The 18,396-nt window shown below is 46.6% G+C and overlaps 1 protein-coding gene across 1 annotated transcript in view; it reads right to left on the reverse strand.

Moving 5' to 3' along the window:
• The window catches only part of HNF1A (HNF1 homeobox A), a gene marked incomplete at its 3' end in the record, with an annotated part of 18,889 nt that extends 5,734 nt beyond the window's left edge, over positions 1-13,155 (reverse strand). Inside the window, 3 exon segments of the mRNA XM_015829051.1 lie at positions 1,318-1,504; positions 2,676-2,875; positions 12,827-13,155. Of these exon segments, the coding sequence (XP_015684537.1) occupies positions 1,318-1,504; positions 2,676-2,875; positions 12,827-13,155 (716 nt within the window).
• Positions 13,156-18,396: the final 5,241 nt, after the last annotated feature.

The raw sequence follows: 18,396 nt of genomic DNA on the forward strand, positions 1-18,396 counted from the left end.
TGACCTCCAAGAATCTGCGGTGGTTGTCTCTAGAGAAAGATAGCTGATAACGTGGTTGGTATCTCATGCAACCTTGGTGTGCTCAAGGCAGAAGGATCACAGTTCACAGCACGCGAAGCACACCCCAGGCTATAACAATTGGCTTCCTTCCACAGAGGTTCCTCACTTGTGCTAAACCGTAAATTACGAGTAATCAGCCGCAATTGCTGGATTTACATAGCCCATTAAACCAAACCCAGCAGACTGTTTTATGGCTCAGCCGATAAGTGAACCAGGTTCAAAAGATATGGTGCACCACTTTGGCAAACTATTCAAACCAGTCCTCAAAAAGAATATACACCATGCTGACCACCATCCCAAAAGATGGTTTATTCAGCCCAACATGCAATTGCAGGTAAGTATTGAGCACCAGAACAGGTGCTGATGAACCTCAAAATGCTCAGGTAGGAGCCCAGCATATTTCGCAAGATTCGGGTCTTCAGAACAGACAAATTGTCATTGAAATGCTTCTCCAGATTAGGAAGAGAGCCAGTTTGATCTAGCGGTTAAGACACCAGGCTAGAAAGTAGGAAACCATGAATTCAAATCTTGCCTTAGCCATGAAAGCTGACTGGGTGACTTTGAGCCATTCACCAGGCGACTGGGAGTTCTAGTCCTGCCTGAGGAATAAAGGCCAGCTGGGTGACTTTGGGCCAGTCCCTCTCAGTCCAATCCACTTCACGGGGTTATCATGAGGAAAATTGGAAGAGGAAGGTGTTCATCACCTTGAGTTATTTGTAAAAATAATAAAAACAGGATATTAAAAAAAGCAAATAAAAACAAATAAATTTGAAGGGTTTTGCCACGAATAGCCCAGGGAAGCTCTCGTGTATTTATTCTGCACTGTGCTAATTGTAATCTAACTAACTATGATTGTGCTGAATCTCTCAGTGTCCTCCTTTTCGTTTTTTGCCTCAAGCTCAGGTTTGGTTGGTTGTTTAAATTTGGAATTTGGAACAAAAGAGAGACGGGAGGGCGAAGGAGCGTTCGTTCCCTTTTCGTGGGGCAGATAGTCTTGCTTGACGGAGGGAAATTAATGACATTTCAACCCTCTCTCCCAGCTGTATCTAGACTGCTGGACTTGGCCTACGGAGGAGGAATTCACTTGCTGACCACAAAGAGAAGGACTCCATCTTGTGGGGCTGGATCAAGAGGCCATTGGCTGGCAGGGCCTTTCCAGTGGTGGCCTACGGGAGGCTCCCAAGAGGGATCCAAAGGTCTTCTCCCGGGACAGGCGGCCGCAGGACAGGCGCGAGGCCGTGTCCGTCTCCCCAGTACCTGTTGCATTCCTCCACCAGCGCCTCCCTCTCCTCCTTGCTCGGATTCTTCTGCCTCTCGTAGGCTTGGAAGAGGATCTGCTGTGACGCCGGGCCCCACTTGAAGCGGTTCCTCCTGCCCTTCTTGGCCGGGAGCTCCTCTCCCATCGGGTCCTCCCCCATGAGACTCTGCCCAGCGTGGGTGAATTCTGGAAAGGCAAAAAAGAGGGTTGGGCTCCTCAGAGACCCTGGGAGGGGATCCATGGGGGAGGACTGGAACACAAAGGGTGGCTGAGAGAGAAGACAGCCGAAGCGGCTCCTTTGTCGGTTTTCTTGAGCCGGAGAGCTGAGATCTTATTTTCCAGTTGCTTCTATTCTCAGCCTCCTTCCCCCCCCCCCATCTGTTCCCTCCAAGACCAAAGGCTATTGCTGGCTGGGACTAATTCATTCATTCATTCATTATTTATTTATTTATTAAGCACATTTCTATAGCCGCCCAGCTCAACAGAGAGGCTCCAGGCAGTGCACGATTAATTATTCACTATTAAAAATTCACAATTTCACCCCACCCCAACAATAAATTGGGAATAATGGGAGCTGATGGAGCCCTGATTTAGATCCCACCTCTAAAATCCATCATCTTGCGGTGTATGAGCGATGCTAGGCAATTTTACGCACATGGCGGTGAGAACGTAATTAAATGCTTATGGAGACCCCGTATTAGCTCTTTTTTAAAAAAATAATTACATGTATAAGTACAATTTAATTCAATCAAATTAAACCTAAGTGTGGTGAGTTTGCTGCCTATTCCTCTGTCTTGACCCCATCATCTTTTTTTTTGGGGGGGGGGTACAGACTTCCGGAGTGACATTTGCAGATTCCCCCCCCCCAAAGTTTGCAAGGATCAGGATTTCAGACCCAGAGGATGGCATGTTACTGCATTTCCACAAGAATCATTTTCTGCCCATCTTGCAATCCAGGAGGGGGCAATAATAATACACTCCCCACCCATTAGCAGATGTGGCTAACGTCTGGCCATTTCCTGCTGAAATGAGAAGCTAAGACAAAAGAGCCCTTGAGCCTCAGAACTGGCTCGGAGCATCTCATGACCCTGAAGCAGGAGCCTCCCCAGGCCCACCCAGCCTTCCGCCTCAACCCTCTGCCCACAGCAGCCCTCAGCCCCAGAAGGAGGAAGGCCTGCCCAGATGGGGTCTGCCTAGGGCACCGTCTCCCACCTCTGAGCTAGGAAACTTTGCTCAGAGGAGGAATGCCCCCAACCTGGGCATCTTGGAGCAGAGATACCTCCCAGCGTCCCAGCCGGCCCCTGGTCTACACGGAGGGGTCTTTGGGAAGAGACCTGCTGCCGGTTGCTGTACTTACGCTGGGCCACCTCTCGCTGCTTGCGAACGTACCAGGTGTACAGGGCGGCTCTCTTCTGGGTCTTCATGGGGGTGCCCTTGTTGAGGTGCTGGGAGAGGTGGGACTGGTTCAAGCCCGTGGTGTCCACCACCTCCCGTTGAGGGATGTTGTGCTGCTGGAGGTAGGACTTCACCATCTTTGCCACCCTCCAGGGATCCTCCCTGGAAGAGACCGAAAGCGGCTGCCTCAGAGAGGGGTCCTTGTCCCCCTCTGAATCTTGAGATACAATTTAAGACAATGTACACGGCCACCCAACTCACTCTTGGTGACTCTGAGCAGCTTACAAGGATAAACAATCCAGAATTGTTGGATTCACGTAATGTGTTGCCGCCAAATGAGTAAATCTTAGAGATAACATTAGGTTCTCTAATTCCTGGAATGTGTGAAGACACCAGCTGCATGCTCACAAGTCTGTTTTAGCCCCGTGATGTCAAATTAGACCAGACTAGGAAGCCAGCATCAAGCAGGCTAAGACTACTTTTATTCTGACGTCACAGTAACAGAATCCTGCAAGTCTGAAGCCCCTTCTTTCATTCAATCCTCCCTCCCATTATCTTCAAGAGACCCAAGGAGGGTCTTGTCTGAGACCTTTTGCAGGTTTCAGTTCCGGCCCAGGCTCAGATTTCCTCTCTCTGACCATTGTCTTGTTGACAACTCTTCCTCCTGTTCCTCAAGGTCAGGAGTCTCCAAGCTTGGCAACCTTAAGACTTGTGGACTTCAACTGGCCGTGCTGGCTCAGGAGTTCTGGGGGCTGAAGTCCACAGGGCGTCGAGTTGCTCTGGTTGCCCACCCATAGCTAGCAGTCAAGGACGCAGCTAGACACCGGGAGAGGGTGCGTCCCAGTCCTGCCTTAGCCAGTTGGGTGACTCTGTGCCAGACCCTCTCTCTTAGCCCAAGACATCAGGCTCAGATGACAAGCCAGTCACTCCTCTTCCTTACTCAACCAATGGATCAATACTTGATTGGTCAAGCAAACAAACAAACAAAAGGCAGACCCTGCCCTTGTGGGAAAAACACTAAGGAGGGGAAAAAAAACCAAGCTTAGAGAAATCCCAGGCAGGATCCCATGGACAGAATTTCTCAGATAAAGGGAGAGCAAGAGAACCTCTCAAAACGAAGATGCCGACCAATGAGGGAGAAACCGGCAGGCAGCTCAGGAACCCACCCAAGAGGCGGAAGGAGCTTTGGGCCAAAGGGAGAAGGAGACGGGTGTAAATCCCAAGGAAGCCTGTCAGGCAGCAGCTAATGCAGGAAGTCGGGGCCTCTGAAGGGCCAAAGGAGCAGAGCTCACAAGGGAAGCCCAAAGCAATAAAAGTGCTGGTGGTAAAACCAGGAGGGAGGGGTGGGCGGCTGCTAAGAGGGGAAGGCAGGATGGGGAGAGGGCACAATTCCTAGGTAGCTTCCGGCTTCTCCTCTGGGGGGGGAGGGGAATTGCATTCAAAGGGCTCAAAGTAGGATGGTGGACAAAAGGAGGGAGTGGTAAAGAAAAGGCAGTAAAGGGATGTTGTGGTGTCCCGACTGCTGCAAATGGGCTCAGGGCTCCAAAATCAGATCATTCAAGAGGCATAAAAGGACCCATGGGGGCTGTCTTGGAGGACCTTTTGGTGGCATCTGAGGAAGCATGGAAGACTGGAGCATCAGAGGTTCAGAGAAGGAAAAAACTGTCCCACTTTCGAAAAGGGGGGGGGAGAACAGAGCAAAGCACCATCCAGCTCAACGTGATTCCTGGCCAAAACTCTGGATCCGATGACTAAGCAGTAGGTTTGAGCCACGAGTAAAGCAGGGAGGGGCAGGGATCCTTTCTAGGTTTTCTACTACTCAATATATTTATAAGTGACTTGGAGGAAAGATTAGAAAATATAGTTGTTGCATTTGCAAACAACACAACAAAGCTGTGGGAAAAAATCAAGTGTTTGGATCAGTCCCAAAGCACCTTTGGGACAACCATGACCTGGATGAATCTCCCTAGACATTGAGCAATGTTTAGATCAGTGTTTCTCAACCTCAGCGACTTTAAAATGGGTGGACTTCAACTCCCAGAATTCCCCAGCCAGCAGAGATGAAGTCCATCCATCTTAGAGTTGGTAAGGTTGAGAAAGACTGGTTTAGATGACAATATGAAGATTCAAGAGGATTTTGAGGGGTACAAAGGCACTCATCTCCTCAGTAGCAATTAAAAGCCCCTGACAGGCTTCACATATGGGGAATTTACAGTCTCTTTGGATTGTGTTGTTTATTCTGGCACAGAGTGTACAACGGATCATGAACATGGCAGAATTTGAGAAATAGTGAAATTGACCTCTGATCAGGGATAAGACAACCAGAACTTTTGTAAAAGGCTGGATATCTCTGATGGCCTTTTTGTTGAAAATGGAAAAAATGAATTGGTATTTTATAGTGTTGCTGTTTAAAAAGGGTTGAATATGGGAGGAAGAGAGCCATGTTGTAACTTTAAAGAGAGAAGAGATGTGATCAATTTGTGTGTAAAGAATATGGGAAGTCTTTTTCCTTTCCTTTTCTTCACTATATTTTCTACTTATTCTTTTATCTTTTACATCTTTTTTTCTTAATTTTACACTATATAATTTCAGATTTATGTGAACATATACATCAGGGGTAGTCAACCTTGGCTCTTTTATGACTCGTAGACTTCAATTCCCAGAATTCCTGAGCCAGCTTAGCTGGCTCAGGAATTCTGGGAGTTGAAGTCCACGAGTCATAAAAGAGCCAAGGTTGACTACCCCTGATATACATATACATGTACATATGAGAAATAAAGAGATAAATGAATTTAAGGTGGCCACAGTGGCTTATTTTACTCTGGGAAAAATGCCCAATATTCCACTGTGCAATTGAAGAAAATTGGAAATAGGGTTGAGTGAAGGAAAGGGAACACATAAAATTGGGCCATCTGTCCCCAGAATGATCTCAGTTCCTTTGGTAGAACCAGAAATGTGGGGTTCTTGGGGGTAACCATTTCCTGGAGCAACCAATGTCTTGAAGGGAGGCCGAAAGGAGCACTCAGACCATGCCCTGTCAGGGCCTTCCGATGTGGGGCAGAGTTGGGGAGCCAAGGTGGTCCTTAGAAAAGTATGAGGAAACCTAGACATTCAGAAGGTCACCCTAATCCCCTCCCCACCGGGGCAGGAGGAGCAGGCTTTGGCGGCCTCTCCCTGCAGAAGGGCTTGTGAGGGACAGCTAAGGACGGGTCCCTGGACCCCCTCCTGCCCATGGGCTTCGGTTCCTGACCTCCAGCCTTTGGCCATCCTGCTTTTCCCCATGTGAGGATCACCCCTGGGGTTCAAGTTCCTCTCTTGCCCAGTCCTGAGGTTATTCCTGAAGGGCTTCCTCACCTCCCTTTTGTTACCTGAACAATAAGTAACCCAGGTAGTTAGTTATCAACTCAAAGGGAACAAGAGCCTGGTTGATAATTTATAGCAGCATCTCAAATTTAAATGGAAAGTAAATATCAAGTTGTTAGCATTAAGAGAAAGCCCGATCCTCAGAACAGGGAATTCAACTTTCGGGGTGGGGGGACGACTCCATGTTCCTCCCATCAACACCGTTCCTGCTGAAATCTCCTTCCCTCTTTGCCATTCTCCTCCACGTCCAGATGACCCCCGTCCTCCAGCCCTGCGTGCCTCCCCCAGTGCTGAGCCAAGCCAGTGCTTGGGCGGCCCTGGTCTAGCCTAGGTCAGCCAGGACCTTGGATTCTTGGGAAGCCTCCCTGAGGCTCCTTGCAGAGGACCGAGCGGGGGCCCGGATCGCCACGCGTGCCAAGGATGCTACCATCCCTGCCGTCCTTTGACCCTGGACCGCACTTCTCTCTTGCCTTTGTGGGGCCGGACAGGAAAAAAAGGTAAGACTGGTGCGCAGTGATGCGTTTTATTCTTCTGGATGGATTTGGCCCTTCCTGGCTTAGGCTGGATTCTGCGCTGTCTGAGGCAGCACCGAGAGATGTTGCAATTTTCAGACGTAGGCCCAAATGTCTGCGAAGAAAAGGCGAGGGTCCCGACTTTCCTTCCACAGAACGTGCGTCTAGTGGCCTAGATGGGTTTTCTTAGTTTTGGAATGGAATTCCACTTCCCGCCCACCCTTCCAATGTCTTCTCCTGCTTGGAATTTTCTTTCAGGAAGTAGCAGCCTCCACAGTGAAGGGTTTGACGCTCAACCCAGGCTCTTGCCCTCTGCCTATCAGTCAAAGATTTGTGGGCAGCTACAGCAGCCCCTGGGATCAAGGATAGGGCCCTTTTGAAGCCCTAGGAACCCTCTTCTCCTCCTCCCCAGTTTAGTGATTCTCTCTCTCTCTCTCTCTCTCTCTCTCTCTCTCTCTCTCTCTCTCTCTCTCTCTCTCTCTCTCGGCTGGAAGAGTTTCTGTTCAGCTGGGCAAGGGCCACCTCACCTTCTGCGCCTTTGCAGTCACCAGTATTTTTCCTAAGGCCAAAGTCCAAAGTGCTTCCACCATTATCAAGAGTCCATGTTTACTCTCTCCTCCCTTACAAGATAAAGAGCACAATGTGTTCCCAGAAGGACAGTAAAAAGGCCTGGATGTAGTCCAAAAATGGCCCTGGAACAAGACAGGGCAGATCAGAGGCAAAAGGGTGGCCAGACTTTTGGGGTGCAGCTTCCGTTGACTGCAGTGGCGTCTTTCCTGCTCCTCCTCCATCCCTCTCCAGGCCTGTTATTTCAAGGTCTCTCACCCCCCCACTCCCAAAGTGGCTGTAACCACCCTCCTAGCCAAAGAAGGTCAACAGAATTAAGATTTGGTTCCTGGGTAGAAAAGCACCAGGGAATGTAGACTTCCATTTTCCAGAGAACTGGAAAAATCTTCCTGTAAGAAGAAGTCATTTGCGGTCCTGAAAAGATAGTAGGATTGGTTTATGAAGCCACCTTGAGATGGTCAGGGAAGAGGAGAGGAGCAAGGGAAACTTTTTCTTTCAGTTCTTTTACACCAGGGGTAGTCAACCTTGGCTCTTTTATGACTCGTGGACTTCAATTCCCAGAATTCCTGAGCCAGCTAAGCTGGGTCAGGAATTCTGGGAGTTGAAGTCCACGAGACATAAAAGAGCCAAGGTTGACTACCCCTGTTTTACACAGAAACTCCCTTGGCTGAGAACAGGCACCAAGAAAGAGTACTATTACTAGAGCCAGCTGCACAAATGTGTAAATTAATGAAAATCAGTGCAATCAGCTGCTCTAAAACAGGGGTGTCCAACCTTGGCAACTTGTAGACTTGTGGATTTCAACTTCCCAGCATGCTGACTGGGGAATTCTGGGAGTTGAAGTCCACACGTCTTCAAGTTGCCAAGGTTGGACACCGCTGCTCTCAAGAATTTTGAAAAGGGGCTCTTAAATGCACACTAACAAGCCCATTTTTAACTCATCAGAGCAGATTAGATTTGCACCAGATTCCCGGCCTGCCACACTTCCAGTCACCTGACAAGAGAGTGGAAAAGGTCAAATTCATCCTTGCAGGACTGAATTTATTTTATTCTATGATTTTCTAAACATCCAAATGAGTATCTAATCAATGGGGGGGGGGTCCTAACCCTAACCAAGGACTTAAGAGCCACCGGTGTATTGCCATAAAATGTATGCTACTCTAAATAGAATAGTGTTTTGCAAAATTAGGGCTATCAAGTCTATTAATGCTTTGGGTGTTGCGCCAGGGCCCTGTTGTTCTTGCTATTATTTCTAGGAGAGGTGGATGCAAAATATTGGTTAGGGCACGAGCCAAATGCAAAATGGTGGCTTGGGGTCAAAATGGCTGGATTTGGCGGTATACAGAGTAGTCAAAGTAGCAAAAATGATGGCTTGGATAGCATGATAGAAACTGTTTTTGGTCTGTTGCATATAAAGACCAGCAGAGATTCAGTGACTCCATTACGGCTGCCATCTTGATTTTTCTGACTGTACCCTGTGGACCCACCTTGTGGGTTACAGAACAGGCAGTTAACCAGTGGAGTCTTGGAGTTGATTCATATTGTGGGTTCCTTTGATCTTGCCCTGGAAGCTACATTCACATAGTTAAAGGGTCTGCAAAAGAGACGGCTGATGGGAGATGTGATAGCAGTCTTCGAATTTGTGTTATTCTCTGTTGCCCACAAGTCTGAAACTTCGGAAAAATAGATTCAGGTTAAATGTGAAAAGCTATTTTCTAATAGTGGGCTTCTCTCTTGATGGAGCATTGAAGAAGTCTTCTCTTCATTGGAGGTTTTCAAGGGGTTGGATTAAATCAGGGGTTTTCAACCTTGGCAACTTTTGAGACTTGTAGATTTCAGCTCCCAGAATTCCTCAGCCAGCCATGCTGGCTGGGGATTACTGAGAATTGAAGTCCACATGTCTTAAAGTTGCCAAGCTTGGAGAACCCTGGACTAAACGACCACTAACCTCCCTTGTAGCTCTAGGATCCTTCGAAAACAGATTCTTCTGAATTTCAGCAGCCCAACCTCAGGGGCTCTGGGGTGGAAGAACTTAGCTGAAGAGCTCACATGTGATGCTCAGGCCACTAGCTGTCTATCCCTCATTTAACATGAGGAGTCATCCAGGTAATTGTGGCTCTTTAAGCAAGCCTGGATGTAGCAAAGCATGGTTTAGTATTAGATGTGACTTCATTTACAGTTTCATGTTCTTGGCTAATTCCTCCCAATCCTCTACCCAAGACTAAAACGCAGGCGATGAATCGTGATTTGGATTCTGGGAAAACTATAACAGATATCCCAGAAAGGAATGTATGTGAAGGAAAAAGTGGTTTTTTTCCTGTAACTAAGTGGCCAGATGGTTTATGATAAGGAAATGCCCTCCCTAGGGAGAATCCCAAGAGTAGAAGAACCACAGGCTGGCTTGAAGAGGTTGTAGGAAAAGAGCCCCCTTAGCTTCTGATAGCCCCATATGACGCCTTTTAAGGCTCATCGGTTTCACAAAGAGGCATAGTGTGCCTCCTAACAAAACAGGGGTTCTCAAACATGGCATAGCTGGCTGGGGAATTCTGGGAGTTAAAGTCCATATACTTAAGGTTGCCAAGGTTGAGAAACGATTTAAAAGGTGTTTCCAGACACTTTCTGGCCTATATTCTAGGTGGCCCATCCAGAACTTCTGGAGTGTCATAATTCTGGAGGTTTTTCTGAAAAGGAGGGAGAGAGACGGTTGCTATGGCCCTGGAGGAGGTTATGGAGAACCTCTGCAGAGAACAAAAGCAGTTGGAGATGATGGGCTCCGACAGGTTTCCCTTGGTCCCACCTTTGAAGGGAGGTCCCTGAGGTTGGCTGCTGCACTCTGTGTCCCAACTTATCATGGATCTGACTTGATTATGGGGAAACCCGATGAAGTCAATCACTATGGTTTTCTAATAAATCCACAGAGCCATCTTGTATGGCTTCAGGATAACCCAGCTAAAGCCTAGATGAGTTAATTCTGTAAATGTATGTGAGATGTTCTGAATTCTGGAATAATGCCAGATCAGAGGGCCAATATTGTAGTTGGGGCATATTTCTGGAATGTTCTCCTTAGAGATTGGGCACCCAGTTCAGGATTGTCTGTCTGTCTGTCTGTCTGTCTGTCTGTCTGTCTGTCTGTCTATCTGTCTATCTATCTATCTATCTATCTATCTATCTATCTATGTCTATTATCTACCTCTATCTGTCTATCTGCCTATCTGCCTATCTGCCTATCTGCCTATCTGTCTGTCTGTCTGTCTGTCTGTCTGTCTATCTATCTATCTATCTATCTATCTATCTATCTATCTATCTATCTATCTATCTATCTATCTATCTATCTATCTATCTATGTCTATTATCTACCTCTATCTATCTATCTGTCTGTCTGTCTGTCTGTCTGTCTGTCTGTCTGTCTATCTATCTATCTATCTATCTATCTTACCTCTATCCTCAATATCTACTGTATATCTGTCTGTCTGTCTGTCTGTCTATCTATTCTATCATATGGCATAGAGTATACAGATAATAGTAGTAAAAATATATAAAAGAAGCACATAATATTATGGTACACGAATGAAGGAAATATGTACATAAGTACTTAAGTTCTTTTGACTTATGACCACAATGGAACCCAAAATTTTTGTTGCTAAGTGAGACAGTTGTTAAGTGAGTTTTGCCCCATTTTACAACCTTTCTTGCCAGAGTTGTTAAGTGAATCACTGCAGGGATTAAGTAAGCAATACGGTTGTTAAGTGAACCTGCCTTTGCTTGTTGCAAAAGGTGATCACATGACCCCAGACAATGCATGAATCAGTTGCCAAGCATCCGAATTCCGATCACAATGGTCGTAAGTGTGAAAAATGATCATCAGTCACTTTTTTCAGTGCCGTTGTAACTTTGAAAGTGGTTGTAAGTCAAGGACTTTCTGTAATCAATGTTGTACGATATGAGGAATTCAAAAGTTAGTTATAGGTTATGTTTTAAAATAGGTTGGCTCATGAGAATAGAATAAGTATTCTGTATATTAACATCTAGCCTAGCGCTGACCCCAGCCAGAGACCCCCGCTCCCTTTCCTCTCCCCTTCTGCTCTGTAGGTTTCCCAGGACCCTTTGCAGGACAGGTGTTCCCTGGCTTCTGCTCCTTCCTCTAAGAAGAGACACCTGATAAATCATCAGAAGTTAATGATCAAAAGGCTTATCTGAGCCTTTTCGTTTATAAATGTATAAGACAAAGGAGAAATAATAAAGCCACTGGATAATTAGTAACCAGTCCAGTCCTGAAACATTGGAAACCAAGCTGACCCTAGATCTCCACGCAGAGTCAGGGCGAGTTGGGGGACGAGAAGAAGGGGTCATCTGAAGGGCAGGTAGCATGGAAGCCGAACCCCAGGAGGGGAATTAGCGAAGGGAGATGAGTGGGGAAGGTCTCCCTAGCTGCAACAGAGGAAGAGGAGGAAAAGGAAGAAGTCCAGAAGCCTGTCTGCTTCGCCCCACAGGTAAGGATCCCTCTAGGGCATGCTTGTCTTTTACTAGGGAGGGCAGCTCCCTCAGTCTCTAGGGCAGAAGAGCTTCTAGACCCCCGCAATCTCTCTGTTGCCTTCCTCCTGAAAGAGGGGCGTCTGCATTTGCGCTCATGTGGAAAGAGATGGCTGTTCCCAACAGACCTGGATGGGCTCATGGGGGCTTCACATTTTCCAGTGGAGCCTTTCATGAATGGCATAAGCGTGAGACTCCTCACTTTTTGTCCAGACAGACCTACGGCCCACCCTTTAGCCAACGTCTGGAGCCCTTTTTAGAAAAGAATAAAAAAATCAGCATAAAACAGAGTCAGAAAACAGCCCCTGCATTAAGATCCAGGAGAATGAAAGCAACCTAACTGAGGAAGAGGCATCGATGGTGGTGGTGGTGGGTGTCTTCCATCCTGTATAAAAACTGTCAGGAGTCGTGACTGTGGGGGAGCAGTCACAGTGCTAATGTCAGGCAGCAAAATGTGTTCCCCAAAACGCATTGCCTAAGGCTAGGGGGGGGGGGTCTTCATACACAGACTTGAATTCATCGTATAGAATTATTCCCCCTCCGACAATTCAACTACCCGTTTTTAAGCTGGTTAGGAGCAGAATAACACCATTTGGAAGTTGTGTGTTTGTGCAACTCGCTTCATCTTGTGCCAGGGGTTGCAGTTAGTACTTCATCAACACAGTTCTTCATAGCACCCGACCTTCATAAACAGCTTGCTCCCCATTTGGCTCTATGGGGTTCCTGCACGCAGTTCCCTCCGAGCAAAATTTGAAATACCCCACCCCCCAAAAATACAGAACGTGGAAGGTTTTTTCTGCTCTGACCGAGAAAGGGTTTTTTCCCAAATGTGCTGGAAATGTCCATGGTCCCCCCACCCTCTTTTGGGATTTCATGGAATGGTAGAAGTTGGATCTCCTTGTCGGCCTTGGGATAAAGCTCTGAAGTTTAGGTTAGTTGGGATCCCTAAAGTACCCGGGGTCGTCTTTCTCTCACCTGGCCCCTCTCCGTACACTTTGGACTGCACCTTCCATCATCCCCAGCCAATGCCTCCTTCAGAGGGATCCTATTGGGGTAAGGGGTCCCAGAGTGGAGGAGGAAGAAGACAGAGCCATGGGCGAAGGGAGAGAGAAGGGCGAGAAGAAGGCAGAGGGGCTCTTACTGTAATAATCTCTCCACCACGGCTTTCTGGTGAGCGGCTTCTTCAGGACTCAGGTTTTCCAATTCCTTCATGATTGGAGGAGTGAAGTCTTCCCCATCGTCCGAAATCTCCTCCTCTGACATCCTGGACTCCCCCATCCCATTGGGGAGATGCGGGATCTCACCGCAAGGCTCCCCCTTCTCCATTTGGAGGGCTCTGCCAGGCTGATGGCTCTCACTGCAGTGCAGATCGGACTCTGCCAGAGCCTTGATCAGGGTCTCCTTGCTTAGCCCCGATTCCAGCAAGGCCCCCAGCAGCTCCACCTGAAGATGGGTCAGTTTGGAGACCATGGTCCCGACGGTCCTCTTCGTCTGGAACCCGCACGTTCGATGCCTTTTGCCACTGAGCTCCTTTTGGGGGCTACATCGTGCTTCCGAAGTCACCCATCCAGCCGTCAGCAGAGTAGAAATGGCCGCAGATCTTCTCTTGGCAACCCCCCCCCAATTTCCCCAAGACCAAAAAAAGAGAAAAAAGCTGCCTTAGGCCCCCCACCACTGTCCTGAGCCAGTCCTGATAAAGGGACCCTCGCCTCTCTGTTTACATTGGAGCAATGCAAATTCTCCAAGGTTCATATTTATCTGTGTGCTTAGGCGAGTAACTGAACTTTGGACTTCGGCATTGCGACAGCAGTTCACAAAGTGCGTTAGGAGGGAGGGAGAGTGAAAATGGGGGAGAGGAAGAGAGAGGAAGAAGGCTCGTGGAGAGAAGGCCCAGGGACCCGCGAGGACCCCACAGCAAGATCTTCTTGCATCTGTGGGAAAAGGCGCTTCCAATCAAGGCGAGAAGTTGAGGGACCTCATCGAAGAAGCTCCATGGAATCCCAAAGGTGCTTTTTTTCACGAGGCAACTGGACTTCCTTGTTTTTCTTTGAACACGTTTCGCTTCCCGTCCAAGAAGCTCCTTGGATGAGAAGCGAAACGTCTTCAAAGAAAAAGAAAAACAAGGAAGTCCAGTTGCCTCGTGAAAAAGCAACTTTGGGATAACTATGACCTGGGTGACTGAGAATCTCCATAAGCTCTATGGAAGGTTGAGATCTCAGATGGGCCCTCCAGAGCCCCGCTCCTCTAGGTTAAGGGAGAGCCATCTCCAGCATGGCCCCGTTGCAGGACAGGCATTGGGACGAAGCACAACAGGGAGTACGTCCCATACTCTGCTGCCTGCTTGGTGTGACTTTCTTGATTGCCTCCTTATGGGACCTTCTCCTTTGAGCTGAAGGCTGCTTCGCAGAAGTTGCTGGTCTGTTTCCTTCTTTAGCAACCAAACTTCAGCTGGAACATCCCTGTTTCCTCTTGTGGGGAAGGGAAAGAAACAGCTTTAACCCCACACACAGTGGTGGGATTCAGCCGGTTCCCACCACTTCGGCAGAACCGGTAGCTAATTTTTTGTTGCCCAGGCCTAGAATGGACTTCTGGAAGTGGCATCCACACAGAGAACCGGTTGTTCACATATTTGAATCCCACCACTGCCCACACATAAGGGATGAGGGTAAAAGGAGTGCAGCCAACAGAAACATTGGATCATGCTTCATTCCAGTTCTGCCATGGGTCATAGAAAAATCACGTTCTCTCCATTCCAGGTCTGTGAAAAACGGAGCCGGGGTTGAGCTACTTTTTTTCTCCTCACAAAATGTGGCAGATGGAACTGCATAATTGTGCTCTCATTGTCCTCAAAGATAGCCTAACGATACAACAACAAAACAATAACAACAAACACATTACATAGTCCCAAGGCACCTTGAAAGCTAGTAAGAAGACATGTTTGATTTGTTTTAGTTCAAAATATTGGTTTTACGGGTTGATTATTAACTTGTGAACTAATATCATTGGCTGGAATTGTGTAATAATTGTGTTTTTCTTTTGATCTAGTTTCTCTTACTAGGCATCTATACAATGACTTTTTAAAAGCTCAGAATGAATGTTATGATTACGATTGTTAACAATTAATTGTGCAACAATCAATTGCCAGAGCCATTTGGCTAAAGGGATATTTTACTGATAAGCCTCCCTTCATCTACTAAAGAAAAGAAAAAGAAAACAATGAATAAACGTTATTTTATTTACAAGGTAGTCCTTGACTTATGTCTGTAACAGAGCCTGGCCAGAATAATAGAATAACAGAGTTGGAAGGGATCTTGGAGGTCTTCTAGTCCAACCCCCTGCTCAAGCAGGAGACCCTATATCATTTCTGACAAATGGCTGTCCACTCTCCTCTTAAAGACCTCCCGTGATGGAGCACCCACAACTTCTGAAGAGAAGCTGTTCCACTGGTTAACTGTTGTCACTATCAGGAAATTTCTCTTTAGTTCCAGGTTGCATCTCTCCTTAGTTTCCATCACTGTTTCTTGTCTTGCCTTTGGGTGCTTTGAAAAATAAGTTGACTCCCTCTTTGTGGCAGCCCCTTAGATATTGGAACACTACAATCATGTCCCCTCCTAGTCCTTATAACTCATGATGATTGTAAAGCAGGTCACTATATGATTGGACCTATTTTTAAAAAACTTTTTTGCAGCGGCCATAAAAGGAACCCCGTGGCCGTAAAACAAACCCATTGTTCCCTGTGGACCTTTTTTGTTGAAAACCAGAAATAAATGCCTGTTTTCAGCAAAAACGTTGTAAAATGTGATCGTGGGACACCCCAAATCGTTGTTAATGCAGGCTGGTGGCCAAGCTCCAGTTATGCAGTCACATGACTGAGGGGCAGGAGGGCCCAGCCATTGGAATTTTAGAGTCGGGTCTTAAGTACTTTTTTGGGGAGGGAGGGTCTGTCATAATGTCAAACAGTCTCTACGCGACCAGTCACAAGTATGATTTTCATATTATCAGAATTCTCACATATTTTAGGCTCTATTTGGGTGTCCCAAGACTAACCAAAACCTTCAGAGAATCCACCCACCCAGCCTACTCATAATGCCCACCAGGAAGCTTATATGGGGCAGGGAGTAAATTTTGGGTGGAGGGCGTGGCCAAGACTGCCTCCTGATTGGTGCAGGGAGAAGGGGAGTGGCTAATAGGCCTATATAAAGGTCTGCTGGCCATGAGTTCCAGAATAATGTCCCACTTGAGAGCTGATTCTTAGGTTCGTTAGAGAGAAGTTTTAAGAGAAAATTCAATATTGGGTTAGGCCAAGGATGTCCAACCTTGGCAACATTAAGATTTGTGGACTTCAACTCCCAGAATTCCCCAGCCAAGCAAAGCTGGCTAGAGAATTCTGTGAGTTGAGGTCCACAAGTCTTAAAGTTGCTAAGGTTGGACACCTCTGATTTAGGCAGTGAGTTTTAGACAAGGATTATGGAATGGCAGATATTTTTGAGTTTGAAACCTCATGTATGTGTTTCACTTTGAGAGAGGGCAACTAAATTTCATTTTTGATGTGTGCCATTGTGCCCATAGTATAAAAATGACAATAAAGGTTATCTTATCTTATCTTATCTTATCATGATGGAAACAACCAACAAGAACTGAATTCGGGAGCCACCTGCTGTTTCCCTGTTGCAGAAAACCACATTCTCCCTTTCTTCATAAAGTAAAATTACGATAACCCTAAAATCTACTATGGGAAATCAGCCCCCCCCCGAGAAGGAAATATTAAAAGAGCAGAATATTATATTTCCTCAAAGGATCTTAAAGAGGCAGAAAAGCATGCCCAGTTTTTCTTAATAGCCCCAAGTCTCCCCCCCCCAAGCAGAAACCAGCTCTGTAGAAATGCAGATGTAATAATCCATTCAGGAAGGTTGGAGCCCTCCAGCTAGAAGCTTAGGAAGACAAAGACACCTAAAATCTACATACCCCACCCGAACTCTAAGACAGGACATAATAGGATTAACCGACAGATGCCAAAGGGGCACACTCAGACTCAGGTCAAAATACGTGACACAGGAAATACAAAGCCTCAAACAGGAACAGGAAACAACCTCAAGAGCCCCAGAGGGTATAAAAACCCACTCCCTACATGTGCTCTCTCTCTTTTCTTCCAGAGCCATCTCTCTGTCTGGCTCTCCTCTTCACTAAACTGCAACCTTCTTTCTAAAGCAGTCGCCTTGTTGTTTATTTCCGCCTTGGACTGAACCATGATGAAGACTTTTCCTTCAACACTACTAATATAAAAGAGTCAAAAAGGGAAGAATGGGACCAAAAATATGACTATGTGAGCATGAGGCTGCCTGGGACAAGTTTTGATGTCTGCCTTGAGCCCAACATTTCTGATGTTAAGCAAGGCAACTGTTAAGTGAGTTGTGCCTCATTTTACAACCTTTTTTGCCACTGTTGTTAAATGAATCTCTGCAGTTGTTAAGTGAATCATGCCTTCCTTAAGTGAATCCAGCTTTCCCCATTGACTTTGCTTGTCCGAAGTCAGCTGGGAAGGTTCTAGATGGTGATCACATGATCCCAGGATAATACAACCGTCATAAATGCATACCAGTTGCCAAGCATCCAAATTTTGATCATGTGACCGTGGGGATGCAACAATGGTTTTAAGTGAAAAATGGCCAGAAGTCTTTTTTTTCACTGCTGTTATAATTTTAAACATTCATTTAGTAATGTTTATGTTGAGAATTTACAGCAGTGTTCCAATATTTGAGGGGCTGCCACAACCTTCTTCAAAGCACCTGAAGGCAGGACACCAAGCAACAGATAGTTAATCGTCCTCACTTTAGGAAGTTTCTCCTTAGCTCCAGGTTGTTTCTCTCTTTGATTAGTTTCCATCCGTTGCTTCTTGTCTTGCCTTCAGGTGCTCTATCTGGAGAATAATTGACCCCCTCCTCTTTGTGACAACCTCTCAAATACTGGAACACTGCTATCATGTCTCCTCTAGTCCTTCTTTTCTCTAGAGTAGACCCAAATCCTGCAACCATTCTTCGTATGTTTTTGTCTCTAGGGCTTTAATCTTCTTAGTTGCTCTTCTTTGCACTGTTTCCAAAGTCTCAACAGCTTTTTTGTAATGTGGTGACCAAAACTGGATGCAGTATTCCAAGTGTGGCCTCACTAAGGCTTTATAAAGCGGTACTAATATTTCATGTGATTTTGATTCTATGTCTCTCTTTATGGAAACTAATCAAGGAGAGAAGCAACCTGGAATTAAGGAGAAATTTCCTGACAGTGTGAACTACTGACCAATAGAATGGCTTGCCTTTAGAAGTTGTGGGTGCTCCATCCCTGGGGGTCTTTAAGAAGAGATCGGAACAGCCATTTGTCCAGAATGGTAGAGGGTCTCCTGTTTGAGCAGGGGGTTGGAGTAGAAGGCCTCCAAAATCCCTTCCAACTCTGTTATATACAACGATACACCTCCAATTTAGTGGGCATAGCTGTGATTGGATGGAGGAGTTAAGCCATGTCTATCTTGCAATTGACACCTTAGCATTTAGAAGTCCCGTGGGTTTGTGAGACCAGGCTAATTAGAAAAATGGCAGGCCCTTGTGCCACTGAGCAGTTCCAAGAAGGCTCCACACTCATTTGCACCACTCAGGTAACTCTGAGGACACAGGTAAACCTCCAGGTGCCTTCAACGTCTCTCCAAAAGAAGGCAAATGACCA

This window comes from Protobothrops mucrosquamatus, unplaced genomic scaffold, assembly GCF_001527695.2.
Source record: "Protobothrops mucrosquamatus isolate PMUCROS unplaced genomic scaffold, P.Mucros_1.0 scaffold5319, whole genome shotgun sequence".
In the NCBI taxonomy this organism is placed as follows: domain Eukaryota; kingdom Metazoa; phylum Chordata; class Lepidosauria; order Squamata; family Viperidae; genus Protobothrops; species Protobothrops mucrosquamatus.